This window comes from Hyla sarda, chromosome 4, assembly GCF_029499605.1.
Source record: "Hyla sarda isolate aHylSar1 chromosome 4, aHylSar1.hap1, whole genome shotgun sequence".
NCBI lineage: Eukaryota > Metazoa > Chordata > Amphibia > Anura > Hylidae > Hyla > Hyla sarda.
The window spans coordinates 287,432,248-287,454,788 of record NC_079192.1 but is presented as its reverse complement, the minus strand read 5'-3'; the positions used below and the strand labels follow the sequence as shown (position 1 = coordinate 287,454,788).

At 42.7% G+C, this 22,541-nt stretch overlaps 1 protein-coding gene across 6 annotated transcripts in view; it reads left to right on the top strand.

The window, feature by feature from the left end:
* The window catches only part of OTOGL (otogelin like), a 200,561-nt gene that overhangs the window by 35,404 nt on the left and 142,616 nt on the right, over positions 1-22,541 (top strand). For 5 of the 6 annotated variants that reach the window (XM_056574455.1, XM_056574457.1, XM_056574458.1 and 2 more), the window contains 7 exons: positions 5,813-5,940; positions 7,358-7,464; positions 11,475-11,581; positions 13,021-13,146; positions 14,324-14,432; positions 15,070-15,116; positions 16,695-16,840. In XM_056574455.1, coding sequence (XP_056430430.1) covers positions 5,813-5,940; positions 7,358-7,464; positions 11,475-11,581; positions 13,021-13,146; positions 14,324-14,432; positions 15,070-15,116; positions 16,695-16,840 — 770 coding nt within the window. The remainder of the gene's footprint in view (positions 1-5,812; positions 5,941-7,357; positions 7,465-11,474; positions 11,582-13,020; positions 13,147-14,323; positions 14,433-15,069; positions 15,117-16,694; positions 16,841-22,541) is intronic. The other variant, XM_056574456.1, reaches the window with a different exon arrangement.

Below are 22,541 nucleotides of genomic sequence, written 5' to 3'. Positions count from 1 at the left end.
AAAACAAAAAGGGAGGAACAAAGGTGGACCTAGAGACCAAAAAAAAAAACATGGGTGCGGTTAGGCTAATGCATAGGGGCAGAGATTAAGATGACGTACTGGTCACAAGGGCCAAACAATCACCAGAAAGGGGAGTAGAACAATTAGACAATGAATGTGCAACAAGAGTTGAGAAATGTAGTTTTGCCACCAACAAGCACAGGAAATGGCAACAGAGATGCCCAAACACAACAGACAACAACGGGATGTAATGGGAGCGTGGAATAAAGGTTGAATACACAGAAAAGTAAAGGTAAAGAACACAGCAGAAGGCAAAATATGGCCCAAAAAACAGTAGGGCAGCGGAGTACCCTTTAAATGAATCTGTATGTATAAAATATCAATTTTAAAAGAATTATATTGTCTAAAACAATAAGCCTGTCCTCTGGCATGGACCTATTTATCCTGTCCTAGACCTTCACCAGCTCCGTGGGGTTGCATAAGACAAAACAAAAAAGGCTGCGTTCACACAGCCATTGTCCCCATCTAGATTTTGTCCGTTATTGCCTCCTAAACGGACCATTCTATTAACGGGTGCAAACTGATGCAAAGGGATGCTATTTAGTGTATCTGTTTGCATCAGTTTTTCATCCCTTAGTATCAGCTGCCTACAGACTCCTGCAGCTGGGACTACTACTACTCCCATCATGGAACATACTTCTTTTCATGATGGGAGTAGTAGTTCCCTGGCTGCAGGCCGCTGGGAGTCTAGATTCGCAACCCTGGCGTTTTTTTTTTTTAATAGTCATTAGAGAGGATTGTAATGTTGCACTACACTGGTGGCAAGGGAAGCATTGCAGTGCGTTACCCGGCTTCCCCCCTGCAGGGGGGCAATATACATAGCTAGCAAAGTAGGGGGCCAGACATATATCGCTATATGTCTGGCCCCCCGCTGCGCTAGCTATATATTTTGTCCCCCACAGCGATTTCTATGTCCCATCAGCGAGTGCATACATAAGTCCCTCACAGCGCATCTGTGAAGTGTACTATCAGCAGCGCATCATGCTGCTGGCTGGGGAAGGCAGCGCAATGCCACCCGCTTCCCGACCAGCAGATGCGCTGCTGATAGTATACTTCACAGATGCGCTGTGAGGGACTTATGTATGTGCTCGCTTGGGGACATATGTAAGCGCTGCAGGGGCAAGACACATAGCTAGCGCAGCGGGGGGGGGCATTATACATAGCTAGCGCAGCGGGGGGGCCAGACATATAGCACTATGTCTTGCCCCCTGCTGTGCTAGCTATGTATATTGCCCCCTGCTGCGCTACCTATAGTTCTTGCCTTCCTGCAGCGCATCAGGGCAGCCAGGGAATGCAGTGCAATGCTTCCCCGGCCGCCAGTGTAGTGCAACATTTCAATCCCTGCTAATGACTTTATAAACCCCGCGGGGGCCCTGAATGGCCCCTCGGTGCTGACCATTCAGGGCTCCAGGTGGGGTGTTTGAAAATGAAAGTAAAACACACACACACACGATCTACATCGCATGGATGTGGAGCATGTTGCCCGCTCCTCTGGTTAATAACTTTTGATCGCATCTGCTCTCAGACGTGAGACCCAGTGTGATCAATCCCTCAGCCCCTGTACTACTACCCCCAACATGGAACAGATTCTGTTCCATGATGGGGGTAGTAGTACAAGCATTAATCTAGCCTACCCAGACTCCTGCAACCTGGAACCTACTACTTCCATCATGGAACAGACTTGTTTCCTTGATGGGAGTAGAAGGTTCCAGGTTGTGGGAGTCTGGGGAGGCTAGATTAATGCTTGTACTACTGCCCCCATCATGGAACAGAATCTGTTCCATGTTGGGGGTAGTAGTAATGGGGCTGAGGGATTGATCACACTGGGTCTCACGTCTGAGTTTGCTGATTTCACTCCTTCTGAGCATGCTCAGAAGTAATAACGGTTCAAAAAGGGATATTAAAAACTGGATGCATACGGATGACATTATATGCTCATCCGTTTGCCATACACTTCAATGTTAAATTTTTAATATCCGTTTCTATTCCGTTATTTTTGACGGGAGAAAAAATACTGCATGCAACGTTTTTTTTACCCATAAAAAAAAAAACGGAACAGGAAGGAAACGGGTGCAAACGGGTGATAAAGGATTGTAAAAAAAATCCCATTGACATCAAGGGGATTATTTTACAGCTGTTTGCAACCCATTTAAAAATTATCAAACGGATTGCAGAACGGGCATGAATTTACGTGGGCAGAAGGCCGTGTGAACGAGCCCTTAGTTTGTCAGGAACTCCCTTACATCCAATCAGGCCCATGGCATTAGCATCACATGCCAAAAGTCAAAGTTGAGCAAGACCAGGGAGGAAGTGTTTTGTAGTTGTGGCTTGTGCAGAGGTGTTGGTCAGGAGTATTCTGCATGGAGCCATGGTAGCGAAGGTCAAAGACCACAGGGGCCTTAGGAAGAATCCAGGCAAAAAACAGCTCAGATTGTGTAAAGGAACAATGCTTTCCCCACCAGAGTGACTAGCAATGTGAGTGCTGCCTAAAGATGACCAAATTGCTTGCTATATGAAAAGATATCCCTCCCTGAGAACTGGAACTGTATTTTTCACAACAGGGTTTGAGCCTATTACACATGTTTGCAATTGTTCCTTGCATTTACCAAGTGTGAGGATTAGCACCTAGCTCAAACTGCTGCAGTAGTGGTAAATAGTGTTGCTCGCGAATATTCGCAATTCGAATATTATTCGCGAATATCGCATATTCGCGAATTCGCAAATTTCGCGAATATAGCGCTATATATTCGTAATTACGAATATTCGGTTTTTTTTTTCACAGTACACATCACAGTGATCACCCCTCTATGCTTCCAGCTTGTGTGGTGTAAAGAAGGCTCTAATACTACTGTGTGAGACTGGCGCGCGAATTTTCGCATATGCGAACATTTGTATATGCTAATTTTCACATATGCTCGCATACGCGAATGTTTCGCATTTGCGAAAATAAAATGAGAATATTACGAATATGCGAATATTCGCGAATATTCACGAATATTCGTCCATATATTCGCGAATATTCGCGAATTCGAATATGGCCTATGCCGCTCAACACTAGTGGTAAATAGGGATGAGCGAATCAAATTTGAGGAATCCGAATTTGTTATGAATTTCAGGAAAGATTCGATTTGCAATGAATACGAATATCGCCACGATTCGATTCCACGAATCGCTTCATTAAACTCCATTTTGTGTGGTCAGGGCATCTAAAATGGCGGATCCACATGTGAGGACATGGGGCAAGGAATCCTGGGAAGGTGGGAACAAGGGTCGGTTTATGACCCTGAATCACATGCAGCCTATCAGCAGCCACCCCTGTGATTTCACAGCCCTATATAATTGGCAGCCATCTTGCGGCCAGTCTGATCAGCATTCTATTACAGAGAAAGAGTGACAGACAGCAGTGTGTGTTGCACAGAAAAGCATTTTTACAGCAGCGATTCACCTCTCAGTCAAACCAGTGTTCTATTGCGGAGAAAGAGGGACAGAGAGCAGTGTGTGTTGCACAGAAAAGCTTTTTTACAGCAGCGATTCACCTCAAGCCCAAATCCAGCCTAGAAGCACTGATAGGGAAGTGAGTGAGAGAGAGTGCAATTTTGAGTGTAGTACACAGTGACTGGGTGCTGCAGCACTGGTGTGTACAACAACTGAAAAGCTAATAGAAGCCAGCCAGTTAGGGTGAGCAGAGCACTAAAAGCATATTGTCCTCTATTAAGTGTAACCTGTGCGTACATCTAAGTGGTGTACCATTTTGTTCCTGTGCCCTAGTCTTAAAGGGGTACTCCGCCCCTAGACATCTTATCCCCTATCCAAAGGATAGGGGATAAGATGTCAGATCGCTGCGGTGACGCTGCTGGGGATCCCCGAGATCCCCGCTGCGGCACCCCGCTATCATTACAGCACAGAGAGAGTTCGCTCTGCACGTAATGATGCGCAATACATGGGCCGGAGCATCGTTACATCACGGCTCCGCCCCTCGTGACGTCACGGTCCGCCCCTTTCAATACAAGTCTATGGGAGGGGGCGTGGCGGTCGTCACGCCCCCTGCCATAGACTTGTATTAAGGGGACGGGCCGTGATGTCACGAGCGGCGGAGCCATGACGTCACGCGGCTCCGTCCCCTGTATCGCCCGTCATTACGCACAGAGCGAACTCGCTCTGTGCTGTAATGATAGCGGGGTGCCGCAGCGGGGATCCCGGGGCTCCCCAGCAGCGGCACCGCAGCGATCTGACATCTTATCCCCTATCCTTTGGATATTGGATAAGAGGTCTAGGGGCGGAGTACCCCTTTAAGGGCCTAGATACTGTGAAAGGATAGCCAAAAGTACACACCTGCTGGTGTTGTAGACAAATACTGTTTTAAGTGTACTGGAGCTCATTGGCCTCCCCTCATAAGTGCATACCACATACACACATCTAAGTGGTGTACCATTTTGCTCCTGTTAAAGTCTCCAGCCACCTCCAGGCTGTCTCATTCTGCAACTATATTGTCTCCTCATGCTTCCGCCACCTCCAGGCTGTGTCATTCAGCCACTATATGGTCTCCTCATGCTGCCGCCAACTCCAGGCTGTGTCATTCAGCCACTATATGGTTTGCTCTTGCTGCCGCCAATTCCAGGCTGTGTCATTCAGCCACTATATGGTCTCCTCATGCTTTCGCCACTTCCAGGCTGTGTCACTGTTCTGCCATGTGGTCTCCATGCTGCTGGTACATTAAATAAAACTTTCTAGGTTCATCTATTTGAAATCTTCAATTTAAATGTTAAAAAATATCTTTATTCTTTTGAATTGTGAGGCCCTATGGTCTCGTCAGGCTGTTGCCACCCCCAGGCTGGGTGATTCAGCCACTATCTGGTCTCCTTATGCTTCCGCCACCTCCAGGCTGTGTCACTGTACTGCCATGGGGTCTCCTCATGCTGGTGGCACATTAAGTAAAACTTTTTAGGTTCATCTATTTGAAATCTTCAATTTAAATGTTTAAAAATATTATTCATCTTTTCAATTGTGAGGCCCTATGGTCTCCTCATGCTGTCGCCAACTCCAGGATGTGTCATTCTGCCACTATTTGGTCTCCTCATGCTGCCACCACCTCCACGCTGTGTCATTCAGGCACTATATATGGTCTCCTCTTGCTGCCGCCAACTACAGGCTGTGTCATTCAGCCACTATATGGTCTCCTCATACTGATGTCACTCCAGGCTCTGTCATTGTGCCGCTCTGCAGCAGTGATTCTAATAGCGACGCCTCTAATCTGTATGTCATACTGAATAACAGTATTATTTCCCTGACCAAGCACGCACCCTATGCGTGTTACAGCAATGCAAAGGGTTCACCACAAATAAATTTGGACCGAACAACATTTTTGGGGAAAATTCAGCGAATAGGACGAATTTAATTTATCAAAAATTCAATCATCTCTAGTGGTGATTATAAGGTGACAAAAGTAATGAGGGATCAGGTTACATGATGCTTATTGAAGTGTGGAGGGCAGGGGGATGAGGAGTTAACTGCAGAGTAATACAGAGAGAGAGGCAGACACACATAGACAGGGTTGAAAGCTCTTGTGTTATATCTCACCACAGTGCTGAATTCATAGCTTGCACTGCCTAATACTTCATCTTGGCCTTATATAAAATGTATAAAATAATATACCGCAGTTATTATATGCAAGTGCTTGATGCTGATACATACTCCTAACATATATTGTCTATGTATATGAAGTATCTGTACAATTATGTCATTGTCTGTACAGCAGAAGAAACTACAGAAGACATTGCTTTGTTTGCAAACAGCTGGTATATCCAAATTCCAGATGAAACAATTTGTGTACCCACAGTCTCTGAATACCCAAATCCTTGTTCTCAGGAGTCAGTCCACGAGGTAAGTTTTTGCTGGAACACAATGGAGTCATGGTTAAAGTGATCTTATTACTCAAAGCATCCAATCAGTTTAGCTTTTATTTTTACCCTGCACTAGAGAAAAGAATGTATATGAAGCAGCCCAGGGGAGTATGTGAAAGAGAACAGAGTGGAGATCCAGTGAGATGCAGATGCATGGAACTTAGGGTATTAGTCCCCCTGTTGTCATGGTCTGGATCTCAATGTTCATGGTGCCTGGGGTTCTTCCATCTGACCTCCCACACTCCTTGATAATGGGGTTGGGGTTAAGATGATGGTGGTAGTAGTCCCCTGTTGCACTTACTGTTTGTGTATGTTTCCTGGCTAATGGAGGTTATGGGGACAATGATGGCACCATTCAATTAAGTGGCCACAGACAGGGGCAGCATGCAAAAGGTAACTCTCACTGGACAAATGGATAAGTACATCCACTTTCTAAATGGAGGCACCGGCTGTGCTAAGGCTGGAACAGGTTTCACACTAAGTGCTCATTCACATACCTTTTTGTGGATACAGTAGTCGCATCCAGCGGGAGAATTTTAAAACTGGCCACTGCCGTATCCCTGCCGAACCCTTGACACACCCTCATATCTGGACTGTATGCAGTTTTGTTGCCGGACTAAAATCCCCGGTCTGCCTCGGTTTTGGCCTGGCAACAAAACTGGATACAGCCTAAAAATAAGCCAACCATTTTCACTAGCTGACTCTGTTTGGCTCCTTCAAATTAATGGGGTGCAGCACGGGTCTGGTGGGGATACGGCAACGGCCTGTTTTCTAATTCTTCCGCCCGATCCTGCTGCCAAATCCCCAAAACATGATGTGAATGCAGCTTATATCCAAATCTTTCTGTAGCTTATACTCTAGCTTTCAGTAGTCAGCTTTTCTTATATGCAGAAATATAACTTCAACTAACCTGTACATACCTGTACAGACATGGTAACAATGATACTTACTGTTCCCCGCTTCATCTATCCATTCTTCAGTAACCCTCGAGCCCCTAGTGCACGGTGATTTCCGCCTGGCATCATCATTGTAATGCCTCCACCCCTGTACTTAGCCTCCTATACTGCACAAAGCAGAATCACTAGCATATCCAAAAGACTGAGGATTTCTGAATAAGCGAGTAATGGTAAGTAACATTGTCATCAGTGTCACTCGCACTACAAGCCTGTACCAACAGATTAGTGTGGGTGATACTAATGGCAGATTTCCTTATTTAAAAAAAAAAAAAAGATGTGGAAGCTATGGGTGTGCTAGGTCAGGCCAGAAGCTGCTTTTCCTATCATCAATAGATGTGATTTATGTGTGTAGTGCTATTAACTAAAAAATGACATTTTACATTGCCAGGCATTAGAATGAGTATTAATGCTATATATTGACCTTTTTTTATTTGAAAACAGGCAATGTTTCTCAAGTGTCAAGTGCTATTACAGTTCCCTTTTCTGAGCTGCCATGAAACTATTGACCCATATTCTTTCATTGCCAGCTGCATGAATGATCTTTGCAAGTAAGTGCAATACATTTTATGTTTTTCTTCATTACTGGAGATCAGTTCAAACTATTTTGTATTATTTTCTCGGGCTTTCTATAATAGAACATATGTCTATTTTGTTAATAATGCTGTAAATGCTTATTATACTTTTTGCCCCCCTTCCCATGCAATTTTGTGTGAAATTTTTTGGCCTAAAAATGGCAGCATCTTTAATGTTATATCCAAAACAGTGTATAAAAGTTCATGTGTTTATGGTTGCATTTTTGAGGTATTGAGGTATTTGTCCGATTATTAATCAGGCGATTCACCTTTCATGTGATTCAAGGGTTAAAGGATATGGAAAAAAAAGGGCACAAACAAGTAGTGCATTTCCATTTAACTTTTGAGCGGCCTTTATTTTTTTACCTGAAAGAAAAGGCCACACAAAAAACTGCCCCCTCATTTTGCACTCCTAAGATGCAGTTTTTGTGGCTTTTTTTTAATAGTGAGTTTTACGTAAGGGCCTTTTCTTTTGCGTTTTATCCCTTGCATTTTTTCATTACAAGTAATATGATTCTTTTATCATGTGACTTAAGGAATTTTATTGAAGAATTGGGGGGGAAATAAACATCAGGAAAAAAAAAACGCCAATTTTAAATCCACATTGTGATTTTTTAGCTTTTTTCTCCCATAGAAGTCTTTGGGAGAAATAACACAAAGATTTCCTGAAAAACCGTCATACCATGCGCTTTTGGAAAACTTATCCTGAGGCTAAAAACATAACCTAACAAGGGTGAAAAAACACCAAAAGAATAAAAAAACTGCATAGTTACATAGTTCTTAAGGTTGAAAAAAGACCAGAGTCCATCAAGTTCAACCTATAACCTTATTTTGTTCCTACTTTGTTGATCCAGAAGAAGGCAAAAAACCCTCATGAGGCTGATGCCAGTTGCCTCATAGAAAGGGAAAAAAAACTCTCTTCCTGACTCCAAATATGGCAATCTGAATAAGTCCCTGGATCAACGTTCTGTCCCTATAAATTTATTATCCATAACCTGTAATGTTATTACTCTCCAGAAAATCCAGGCCTCTTTTGAACTTTTTTTTTTTTTTTTTGTCTGTGCTGGTGTAGAAACCTTCTTTCCTCCAGGTGTAGAAGATACCCCCTTGTTATAGATACAGCCCACAGTATGAATAGATCATGGGAGCGATCTCTCTTCTGCCCCTGATATATTTATACATACCGTATATACTCAAGTATAAGCCATTCCGAATATAAGCCCAGGCCCCTAATTTCACCCCAAAAACCTAGGAAAAGTTATTGACTTGACTATAAGCCTAGGGTGGGAAATTCATCATCCCCCCCTCGTCATTATCCCCTTCGTCACTATCCCCCTCGTCATTATCCCCCTCGTCATTATCCCCCTCGTCATTATCCCCCTCGTCATTATCCCCCTCGTCATTATCCCCCTCGTCATTATCCCCCTCGTCATTATCCCCCTCGTCATTATCCCCCTCGTCATTATCCCCCTCGTCATTATCCCCCTCGTCATTATCCCCCTCGTCATCATCCCCCTCGTCATCATCCCCCTCGTCATCATCCCCCTCGTCATCATCATCCCTCTCGTCATCATCATCCCACTCGTCATCATCCCCCTCGTCATCATCCCCGCCTGTCAATCCCTTCGTCATCATCCAGACCCCCCTTTTGTTTTCTACTCACTTCCCCAGTTGTTGCTTTCTCGGTGGGAAGGAAGGTTGAGCTGGTCCAGGCCGTCCATCTTCACTGGGAGGCCCTCTTCTTCGCTCTGGGCCGGCCACGGATTAGTGACGTTACATTGACGACGCGCAGGGACGTCCGTGCACAGCAGACGTCCGTGACATCTGGGGCATCCCTGCGCATAAATGTCGCTGCGCGGTGGCGTCAATGCAGAGTCACTAGTTCTGGGCCGGCACGGAGTGGAGAAGAGGGCCTCCCGGTGAAGATGGACAGCCCGGAACGACTAACCCTCCCCACCGGACGGTTCCTACAGCATAGATGGCGAAGATGGATGGCCTGGCCCATCCCCTCACAGCTATGCCAGAAGCTTTTTTTTGTTTGTTTTTGTTCACTCGAGTGTAAGCTGAGGGGGGCATTTTCAGCACGAAAAATCATGCTGAAAAACTCGGCTTATACTAGAGTATATATATATATATATATATATATATATATATATATATATATATAGTAGTTATTAAGCCTTCTTTTTTCTAAACTAAATAACCGTAATTCTTAGTCTTTCTGGGTACTGTAGTCCTCCCATTCCCTGTATTACTCTGGTTGCCCATCTTTGAACCCTCTCCAGTACTGTACACAGTATTCCATGTGTGGTCTGACTAGTGATTTGTACAGTGGTAGAATTATTTCCTTGGGCATGGGTATGCCCCTTTTGATGCATCCCATGATTTTATTTGCCCTGGCAGCAGCTGCCTAAAACTGGTCACTACAGGTAAATGTACTGTTAACTAAAACTCCTAAGTTTTTCCCCATGTCAGTCATCCCAAGTGTTCTCCCATTTAATACATACTCCCAGCCTGGATTTTTCCTCCCCATGTGCATTACCTTACATTTATCAGTGTTGAACCTCATCTGCCACTTCCCAGACCAAACCTCCATTCTAGCCAGATTCATTTGTAACAGTGCACCGTCCTCTATTGTGTTAACCACTTTACAAAGCTTAGTATCATCTGCAAAGATTGATACTTTACTATACAATCCCTCAACAAGGTCATTAATAAATATATAATAAAATTGGACCCACTAGTAACAGTCACCCACTTAGAGTATGTACCATAAATAACCACCCTCTGTTTCCTATCACTGAGCCAGTTACTCACCCACTAACACACATTCTCCCCTAGCCCAAGCATTCTCATTTTATGCACCAACCTTTTATGTGGAATTGTATTAAATGCTTTGAAAAAATCCAGATATACGACATCCAGCGATTCCCCGTGGTCCAGGCTGGAGCTCACCTCCTCATAAAAGCTGATCAGGTTAGTTTGACAGGACCGATCCCTCATAAATCCATGCTGATATGGAGTCATACATTTATTTTTGTTGAGATACTCCAAAATAGCTCTTTTAGAAAACCCTCAGTTTACATATAACGGAGGTTAAACTAACAGGCCTATAATTCCCGGGTCACTTTTTGTCCCCTTTATGAACATTGGCACCACATTTGCTATGCAACAGTCCTGGGGAACAGACCCTGTCACTATAGAGTCCTTGAATATTAGATACATTATAGGGGTCTGGCTATTACATTACTTAACTCCCTTAGAACGTGGGGGTGAGTGCCTTCTGGACGTGATGATTTGTCTATTTTGATTTACTTTAGGCAGCACTGTACTTCTGCCTGGGTTAGACAGGTGACCTGTAGTTCTTCCTGGGTTAGACAGGTGACCTGTACTGGGGGCATTAATCTTATCCTGCATGTGGGGATAATGTTTTATACTTCCCTTTTGACTCTCAGTGAACATCTGGTTGCAGCGTTTTTTGGGAAGTTAAAAAAAAAAAAAAAAGTCAATTGGAATCCCAGCTGTTGGACATTTTCACATAGCAGCATTTTAATCAGTGTTTTACATGGGGCTTTAAGGCCAAAAGTAGAATTTCATAAAGAAAAACTATGACGGAATATTTGCCCCTCTTCCATCACATCTAATTTCCTGGTACTGTAATCCACAGCTGTCACATGCACAATTCAGTTTGGAAAATCCACTCCAAATCTGACTCGTATATATTTACTCTTAGGTCAAGGCCAGATGTGGTAGATATATATATTTTATGGAACTTGCTACAAATTTTTCACATGTGAACTGTGCTGTGAATTGTACTCTTTGTATTGCAAGGGGTGACTCTGCAACCAGTTCTCAATTTGAAAATCTGTAGCATTGCCCTGTTTCCCACTACATGTGGAAAAATAATGTGCGAGTACATAATCTTGCATTCAGCTGTGGATTTAATTCAAATATGGACTAACTTTAATGCAAGTATGTCTCCCTAGACAAGATGATGAAGAAACCTACTGCCGTGTTGTAATGGAGTATGCAAGAGCATGCTCTCATTCTGGTTTTCCCATACGAGACTGGCGAGATGACTTCCCTGCATGCAGTAAGTGACTTATAATGGTTATAGTACCATTTTTATTCTGTGTTTTAAATTCTGATGTATCTACCATATAAATCTACTTGTATACAAAAATGCAAAAAAGTATAGAGAATTAGAAGTGCAAGTGTCAGACAATGATCCTCATGAATAGCATTAATATTTTACATTAATGCTTCCAAATTTTTATTTTCTCTGCCTTTCTACGATATATTAAGAAGCTGGTATCATGATGTGATTTACCAATATAAAAGTCTTCATTTTTTCAAGGCATTCTAATAAGCACCCATTATAAATAGATATTATAATAATTAAAAACTATTTAGAAATAAAAAAATATATATCCTATTATCCTTTCCCAAGATGGGACATACGATGCATAATGTGCAAAAACCATTGTGCATTAGACAGCACTATACAGATAACTGTAAATGTCTGGGCGTTAGTGAATATAATGCCCACATATATTAAGATTTTCATGTGCCAGTCTACAAAATTTGTTGAAATAATTTTTGCCAAATTTATTAAAGAGTACCTATCATCCTAACTCTCCCTAATTCCCCATCCCCATCTGTCCCTGACTCTGTCTAACACTATCCCTGTCCTTTATTTTTAATAAAAAACACTAGAAAAACCTCTTTTGAGCTATCTTCGGTAGCTCAGTAGCCTGACGTTTGTGAGAGGCAGAAGTGGGCATGGCCCGGCAGGCGCAACGTCATCTGATGCCTACCGGGGGTCGCGGACCCAATGTGTACAATAAGAAGAACATCGCTCCACTGACTCGGGCGAGCACACGCAGGTTCTCTTTGTCGGGGTTCGGAGCCTGAGGACACGACTGGCCGGCCGAGTCAGGAGCGTGCCCCTCTGAAGTGCAAGTACAGCGCTCGCTCCCGTCTGTCATTCAGATAGCTGCGCTGAGCTCTTACGAGTCCTGGCTGCAGAGTGATTTCAGACTCATGCCCTGAATCCGAAATCACTAGCCCCTAATGGAGGATTTTTCAAAGTAAAAATATACGTGAAAAGAAGCAAAAACTTTTAATAAAACCAATTGGAAAGATGTTCATTAGGGTTTGATCTGTCATATATAAAAGTTTTTTTTTTCATTAGAGGTACACTTTAAAAGGCTTTTAAAATGAATAAATATGGGAAAAGTTGAAAATCATACCCAAACTGGTGAGTGCCAAGAATTGTTCAATATGATTTGTAATTGTTTTACATAAAAATCGGGCCCAGAACTATTGGTAAATTCTCCAAACTGTGATCTTGGTAAAGGGGCATTCCCATCTGATGAAATGATCTGACCGGCGAGTGTCTGAATGCTGGTTCTCTCACTGATTACGAGAATGGGGACTAATTTGTCCTTGGAATAAATAGTGCAGTTCAGTTAGACAGTTTTCATAATTTTGCCCCTGAGGATATTAATATAATTTAACACTTTATTTCAGCTGAAAAATGTGAGAACAATTTTGTTCATCGGGACTGTATAAGCTGCTGCCCGCCAACTTGTACTTATGAAAAAGAATGTCTTGGAAGCAATCTGCACTGCCTGGATGGATGTTACTGTCCAGAAGGTAAGTACTAAAAGGATTACCACATTGCCACTGTTACAGATTCATAAAATGTACATCTTCAGTAGTGTGGTTTATATACACACATGTGCTTATGGTATTCAACAAAGCAAAAAAAGTATACCGGTCCAAATGATGATTAAAGGATACTTATGGCATCTAGCAGGAGAATATAGTCCTATTAATGTATACATCTGTACCTTTTCTGGGGTATACAACACACATAGGATTGTAGTCACTTAATGGTGATGTTTTCAGCAATTACGGCAGTAATGCTTGACTGTACATACATGATCTCTTTGGTTGCCATCTGTACCTTTTGTAATGTATCCCCTTATGATTTTCTCCATATTCTACTTCTGTGCCTTATTGGTTAATGGCTATTAAAAAGTCACTCTACCATTCACTAATATTGTGAGGATTTATTGCAATATTTCTGGACTAAGAGGATGAGGATATTCTAAAAGTTGAGGCTGTGAGCCTAGGGGTATGTTCTCATTGAGTAATGTGAACTGAATCTCCGCTTGCAGAATTACGCGAGCAGCGATTCCATCTGGAGGCCACCACTGAAATACTTAGGCGGTAGGACAGCGCGGCCCTATGCTGTCACCATTTACGGCAATGCAGGGCTCGCGGACGTCCGGGCAAAGAATAAACATGTTCTTGTTTTGCATGGATTAATTTCAGTGGACTCATTCACACTAATGTTAGGGGTTCACACTGCGGAATTCAGTATGAACATACCCTAATATTGAAGCGTACGACCCGAAACTTTAATCTAATGGACTATTTTGGCATGTAATATATTTGTGAATGGCTTCAGCAAGAAACAATATATTAGGCTGCCCATAAATCATGTCATCTGGATGCAGTAACAGTGATCAAAAACAGCTTGAAATTTCATAACAATATAATATAAAAAGGGAAATTATGATTAGCTGAATATGTCAGTGCACTTGTGAAATGGGTATCCTGAAGATGCTGATATGTTGGGCCTCGTTTGGGAACAATAAAAAACAAGAAAAAAATCAATAGATTCAATATAATTATGTTAGTTGGTAATATTTACTGGAATTCTACAGTGTAGCTATTTAATAGAGCTATTTTAAATTTTCTAACGTATACCCATGTATATGACTTTTCTGCCTTAATGGCTATTTTTTTGCTTTTTTTGAACTAGGGCTTATCTTGGACAACGGCTCCTGTGTTTCTGTTACTAGCTGCCCTTGTATTTACCATGGGACAGCTTACCCAGCAGGTTCCAAAATAGAACAAGAATGCAGCATGTGGTAATTATTGCTAAGGACATTATTACACATATTAATTTATTTCCTTTTAACTGCATCACCCACATATTTTATAATTCTGTACTCTGACACAGACTGAAATCGCATCAGTCCCTGCAGGGCATCACTGTAGGGCATCTGTTGGGCCCCCACCAATCATAAGAATGGAAGGCAAGGAGAGCTAGCATTGCTCGGCCACCATTCCTTTCACTGTCTGTAGGATTTCTAAACATTGGTGGTTTCAGATCTTGGCAATGTTTGAAAAGGCTATAGAGAATTAATACATTGGACCTTCACCAATCAGCTTGCCCCTATGCCAGGTCTTCTCAAACTTTTTCTACTCAAGCCTCACTACACAAACCAAACTGATGCCTAGTTCTCACCAGACAGACCAAGAGAATGCCTGGCCTTGCTATATGTATTGGAAGCCCACGTTAAAATGATAAATATTGCTTAGTCTACCATTCAATTGTCTACTAAATGCTGTATAACATTAAAATAAGAACAACGCGCCAATAATGTTGCTAAACCAGAGATTATTGCAGCCAGGTGAAGAACACGACAGTTTATAGTCACTTCTGTGAAAGCTACCTCTCTAGCTTATGTTACTGATTTTGCATATTACATTTTTATATTGTAGTATTTGCACTGGCGGTGTTTGGAACTGCACAGAACATGAATGTCCATGTAAGTTTTATTATATTAACTAGGATTTCTTGTATTTTTGTATTTGCATATCTTCAAATCTGTGTGTCCAGGAATACTTGTAAATTTGCTAGTTTTAAATCACTTAAGCTAGCTACTTAGACAGCTTAGTGTTTTTATTGACAAAACAAAGTGATAAACCAATCAGCTTTTACAATGCAATAACATTGACTTTTGTTCATTGTGGCCTGTGTGCATTAAAAATAAAGGCATAACACCAAAAAGTTTACGTACAAGTCAGGAAATCAGGGGCCCCATACAGCCAAAGTGTCTGTCCCCCCCAAAAAAAAAGCTGCTCAGGCCCCCACGGATAAATAGAATTAGCTTAGCGCTGTGTCCTTTTGGTTCAAGTTGTTGAAGTCGGAAGCATTGTACCTTGCAGGACTTCTGTTCCTCCTCACGGTCGGCACTGAGCTCTTTCTCCCCCGCCTCTTCACTACTTTTTTTCAACTGCATGGATCCACCTGAGATGAGGGCAGGGCACAGGGAGAGTGGGGAGGACCCTGCAGAAAGTGCAGGAGGAGGGGCAACACCCCTGTGATTTCAGTTTGGTGGGCCCTGCTCTTTTACTAGGGGACTATTCTTTTAAACTAGATAATACATTGTAGTGTGTGGAATGCTGGAGATGTCCACACAGTGGGCCTCTTTCTATATGTCATTTATCCCTGGCCTTTGACAGTAGTGCTGCCAGTGCTGACCCTGAAGAAGACACATGTCTATGGGTGTCATTTACTAAAAGGCCTGTACTCTCTATCATCCTAACCCATATGCCCTGGGTTTCTTTTGTAAACAAAAAACTGAGAGAGTTTGAGTTAGAGCTTCCATTTTAACAACATGAGAAAGATAAATCAAAGTACCATACTATAAAAAAAAATTTATGTATACCTAAAATAAACATAACACTGGGTTAGTCAATACTAAACTGCTCATATAGGTTGATAGCGCTACTCACACTGATGTCCATGCTACTTTCCTTATATACGCCCATTGGGCTGTTTCTGAAAAAGTGATTAACCGCAGCATGCAAATTATGGCGTTTGGTGCATCTGGGGCGTTACTTAGCAACTAAGCTTACCACTACACCTGCCTTTCAGCTCAGGTAAGAACCCCTCCTTATGATAATTCATGAATCTTTCTGCAGTGACGTAGCTGAACCAAACGATAAGATCTTGTGGTTGCATGGTAACAACATGGGCACGGCACCCCAACACTGTTACTGTGCAAATGCAAGATCTCAGATAGATCACTACAGGGGAGGTTCAAGAATATACATAAGTAGGGGTTCTTACTGGAGCTGACCGGCTGGCATTCGGTGCACTTAGGGGCTCATTTACACCCTCATTGAATGCCCTAAATTGCATAATTGCAGTTTTTCAGAATAACCATGCAACAGGTAGACATGAGAAAAGTAGCATAGACCTCAATCGAGGAGCCTATACCGAAAGGTTAGTATGGACTGTCCCATTAACCAGCTACCATTACCGACTATTTTGATTTCTTTGTTTTTTTATATGAAAATGAAACAGTTTTAACTACAAAAATTATCCTTTCTCTTTACAGCTGAATGTTCTGTGGTTGGAGATTCTCATTTTACAACTTTTGATGGACGTTATTTTACATTCTTGGGCTTGTGTCAGTACATTCTGGTGAAGGGCATTGGAAAAGATAAATTTACAGTCACATTACAGAAATCTTCCTGTGAACAGGTGAGAGCAATTGCCTGACTGCATGAAACTCCTGATTAATATGCAATGAATTATAAAAAGTACTTGCCTGTTGTGTGAAAATGGAATGGGGTAGTCAGGGGAACTAAACTTATCAGAAACTTTTAGGGAATAAGTGTCTGATCGCGGGGGTCTGATCGCTGGGACCCACAGCAATCTCCTCTATGGAGCCCTGTGCTCTATAGGGGGTGCAGAGGTAGAAGTCGCATGAGGGCCCTGGTGCCTAAGGGGGCCCCAATGCACATATGCCCCTTAAGAGACCAGTATTATATTTGGCACATGGAGCCTTGTTAAAGATTCAGCATCGGGGACCAGAAGCTACAAGTTACGCCTCAGTTCAGCATGCTCTGGCCACACCTTCCTGGAGGAACACAAGTGACAGTCCACTCAGCCAATCACTAGCCGCAGTGAGTCATTGGCTGAATGGGCCATCACTTGCACTCATCCAGGAAAGTGGGGTTCAGAGTGCTCCAAGGACTAGTAAGTAGATGGGGCCCTGTACAGGAGATTGTGAGGGTCCCAGTGGTCAGACATCCCTCCGTGATCAGACACTTAAATGAACCAGGATAACATGTAATTTATTCATGTAAATCTCTGCGAATTCTGGGCTTAGAAGTCCAGTGGGTGGTACTGTTCAGTGGCTGACATCTATTAGGAGAGATATCAATTACTGAGTAGGACCGCCCAAAATGAGCAGATATTTATATGAATAAAGGACAAGTTATCCTGGAACTATTGTCCTAAAAAGTAAATCTATCTGCTCAGCTCCTCCTGTCTGTAACATGAAGTTTGCAGATTATTCCCTTTAATTGCTTGTCGTATATAATAGTTTTATGATTTTTAAGTAACTAACTTCCTGGTGATATTGTGGTAATCTTATACTCAGTGGTCACTCTGACCACAGACATGGAAAGTGACTGAGCACCATCCTGAGCCTCTAGTGAGACAATGTGAGATTTTGGGATACTTCAGACTCCCTTTTGACACAGCTAAGTTGTGGTCATTGATCTTAAAGGGGTTTATACATCTTATTCCCTATCCAAAGGATAAGGGAAAATATATATGATCGCAGGGGTCCCGCCGCTGGGGACCCCCATGATCTCGGGCTGCCTTCGAGACAGAGTTGTGACGTGACGCCACGCCTCCTAGTGACGATATGCCATGCCACACCCATTCCATTCATGTCTATGGAAGGGGGCGTGACAGCCATCACACTCCCTCCCATAGTCATGAATGGAGGGGGCGTGGTGTGATGTCACTAGGGGGCATGGCCGGGATGTCACGTCCCCCATCTCAGAGGCTGCGCCCGGCACAGAATGCTGGTAGCTGCATTGAGATCGCGGGGGTCCCCAGCAGCGGGACCCCTGCGATCATACATCTTATCCCCTATTCTTTGGATAGGGGATAAGATGTATTAAGCCGGAATACCCCTTTAAATGTTACATATTGAACAGAGCTGCAAACAAGTGATCTGGCAGTTGTATATGGCGGAAAAGCGTCAACCATTCACCGCATGAGTGTGTCGACAAGCTTGTGTGGTGTTAGGCTGCCGCATTTTTGCTGCCTGTGGTGCCAGATCATTTGTTTAACCCAATGGTACTTTTGATTTATCTACTGTGTCCTGGAAATGCAAATTTTCCTAACTATATTGGAACACTGTTCATTTCTTAGTTTGTATTCATAAGGTCACACAAAACATGCAGCAAAAATCTTCAATTTACAAATATTTTGCGCAAACACACCTTTTTTTTTTTTTTTTTTTTTTTACAAGTGCCTGGCCATTCCATGAATATTTTGTGCATGGCTGCTCAAGAATCAGTTTCTATTACAACACAAACAGGTGTCTTAATAGAACACATCAATCTTCTGATGGGCAGGGAGCTCTCCAATTTACCACAAAGCAGATGAATGAAGCATCTCAGTTGACTAGTTGTACTCAAGACATTGTCTGAGTTGCGCATTGATAGAACATACAAATTTTAGGATGTCATCCAACTGAAGAGTCGCTCTAAAACCAACAAATAGTTTTGAACAAATGGTACTTTGTGTAGGACTAGATTACCTTCAAAGTCCTGGAATCTAAGCCCATACAGAAGGTATTTGTTTTTTTTAGATCCAAGCGAGGCACTTATGCTGAGTGGACAGATGAACAGCTAAATAGATAGAATGATATTTCACTTTATCTCCCTGAGAATGTCCTTAAAAGAAATAAGGCAACAGGTTCTGTATATTTTTTGGCAAGTCAGTCAGATTTACTAATGTAAAATATCAGTCCACAGGAATTTATAAAAAATTGGATTTATTCAATAAATCCATGTGAATTTATATTCTTCCGAGACAAGACCTTCCTTTCTGACTGGTCTAGGTTGGGGGCAGCCGTCAGACATTTCGCCTATAACTACATGTGCCCAACACCACCAAAATAAGCAGTTTATCTGTTTTTCTTCTAAAAAAAAATGGTATGGCTTATTATAAGGCAATGTTGATTAATGACAATCCCATAACAATGGCCATAACTTCAAGAGGTGCAGAATTAGCAAGTGCACCTTGGTGTCTGGGGTCCTCAAAAGCACAACCAGTTTTATAAATAGCACATGGTAGGTAAAAGGCATGTTATAGATTTTCAGTTGCAGACCTTCAAGTTATATCCCAGGATTTTTCCAAAACATGTCATTTTGATTGAAAGAAAATGTACTGGTTCTCAAGGACTAATGTGGTAGTATGGGTGAAGCAGATAGTATGAGTGTGTATGTGGGAGTAGTAGACTACATGGATATAGCCTGAAAAATGCCCAAAAGTAAATAAATATCAGAAAATTACAGTTTTAAAATGGCTAGTTTAGTGAATAAGTAATTCATAAAACATCAAAGTGGATGCTGGCAATTTTTAAATCAATGAACTGCAGCGGCTTTTGCAGGTGCAGAGACCTGCCGTCGCTGCCGGCTTCTCTCCCCCTGCTATCGGCACCGCTGCCCCTTCTCTCCCCCATTGCCGGCGCCGATAGCCAGGGGGAGAGAAGCGGCGCCGGCAATGGGGCAGAGGCGCCGACAGACAGGGGGAGAGAAGGGGCAGCGGCACCCATTGCCGGTGCCTCTGCCCCGTTGCCTCCCCCATCCTCGGTTGTATAATTACCTGTTGCCGGGGTCGGGTCCGCGCTGCTTCAGGCCTCTGGTGTGCGTCCCCTGCGCCGTTGCTATGCGCTGCAAGACGCAATGATGAGTGACGTCACTCGTCATTGCGCCGCGCCGTGCAGCGGGAGAGAAGGGGCAGCGGCACCAATAGCCAGGAGGGGAGAAGGGGCAGCGGCGCCGATAGCAGGGGGAGAGAAACGGCGGCAGCAGGGCTCTAGACCCCAGGAAAGGCAGGGGGAGAGAAGCGGGCAGTGACAGCCTCTCTCCCCTGCCTTTCCTGGGGGCTTCTGCAGGGTCAGAAACAGTGTATTGGGATACACACACACACACACACACACTCATTTTACTAAGGATATTTGGGTAAAAAACTTTTTTTTAACCAAATATCCTTGGTAAAATGAGGGTGCGTGTTATAGGCCGGTGCGTGGTATACCCTGATAAATACGGTAGTTAGAATTATACAATAAAATAAGTAAACTAGTAGGCACTGTCCACAGATGGCTTCCAATTTGTTTTAAAAATAATCATAGCTGCCAAAAAACAATGGTGCATAGAGGGATAGAAAAAGGTGGTAGTTTGTATAAAGTAAATGAAGCGCTAATGCGATGGATGTCCGATCCATGTGATCAATAAATCCATAAGCACGTAAATGTTTGTACAATTGCTGTAGCTTTGTGGTGGGTAAGACACTGTAGCGCGAACCCTTGGTTCCAGGCACAGAACGTCTTCAAGCTTCGGATCCCAGCAGATCGCACCAGTGCTATATTTTCAAGCATGAAAGACTGCTGTTAAACAGACAAGCCCCGTTAGCGAGCGATGTCTTGGCGCGCAGGATACTTGGCTGATTCGGTCCTCGTGGAGACATGCGCACACCAGTGATGCGCTGAGTATGCTTTGAGTCTTTGGCAGGTTGGAAGTGTGGCGTGGATACAATTCAGCATCAGATGCGTTTAGAGCCTCCTGGGCTCTTCCTCAGTGATGTGTCACATCAGTGAGGAAGAGCCCAGGAGGCTTGAAACGTGTCCGATGCTGAACTGTATCCACCCACACTTCCAACCTTCCATCTACACACAGGATCTTTGAAACCCAACCAGAATAACCAGTGGGTTCTTGGTCATCTCTCTACTGATGCTCTTCTCCCCTGATTACTTGAGGGGCCAGCTTTAGGAAGAGTCCTGTTCTAGTTCTTTTCTATTTCTGAATTATGGAGACCACTGTGCTCTTAGGAACTTTTAGTGCAGCAGAGATTTTATTGTATCCTTTTCAGATCTGTACCTCCGCACTTGTGTTTGAGCTTTACAGGTAGGCTTTCCACCTTATAGCTTGATTTTTTCCTATGATATGCATTGTTAGCTATGCTACTTTATAGAGACAGGGCTGTGTCTTTCCAAATCCTGTCCAATCAGCTGAATTTACCACAGGTGACTCCAATCAAGGTGTAGAAACATCTCAGAGATGAAGAGGAATAGGAGGCCCTAGAGCTAAATTCCAATGATCACATCAAAGGGTCAATGTCAAATTTTAGTTTTCCTTTTTTTAATAAATTTGCAAAATTATTTAAGCACAAGGCGCAGCATAACAATATGTGAAAAGGTCTGAAAACTTTCCAAATGCATTGTAAATAAAATTAGATCAGGCCATTTACAAAAGATAATGGTAACAGTTCATCCCCTCCCCCTCCATGCACAATGACTTCTATACATGTCACAAAGCATGCCTAGAAAACTCTCCCGTAGAAGTCAGTGAGTTTGATTTACTAAGAGTGGAGTGGAGTTTTCTGTGTGGCTTTTTTTTTTCCGACCGGTATTTTTCCACGGTATTTACAAAATTTTGTATATGCTTTGCTTTTCCCTGTCTTGCTTTTTTTTCATTTTTTTTTTACAACTGTTCTGATCTGTTGGGTTTTCCAGAGTTCAAATCAACCACTTTTTAAATATCTGACATACACCCGCTTTTTGTCTGGGTCACACCTCTTTCCCTGGTGGACATGCCCCTTTTTGGGGGGTTTTCCGAAAAAAGTGGAGAGTTGGTTGGGTGTATTGTATTTTTCAGCCACAAAACCTGATAAAAAGCCATTGGGAACACTTTAGTAAATAACCCCCAATGTGTCAGCTCCAGTCTATTGTTTCTTATGCTCATGGAGCTACTGTAAAGCATATTTCTAAAAGGTGTGCAGACAGCCCAGGTAAGATAGCTGCCCGATATTGTACAAAAGAAAAGTAATAAAAAAATAAATAAATAAATAAAAATGTATAGAAATAAGTAAAGTTATATAATTTCAGTATCTGCCACTTTATCAGTAAAACATTTCCTTTAAATTTTATAAACAGCAACAATTCCATTATTAATCATTAGGCTACGTTCACATTGACATCATGCTCCACTATAGAGAGCTCTATGGCCAAAGGGTGGGAGTTGAGCGGAGAATAAAATACTGTATATCTGACCCAGTATTGCCTGTTGTGCAAAGTGTCAATTTGGCTCCTTTGTTTGGAGCTGAGCAGACCCTGAATTGGTCAGAGCATGGCAGCAATGTAAACGTAGCATAACTT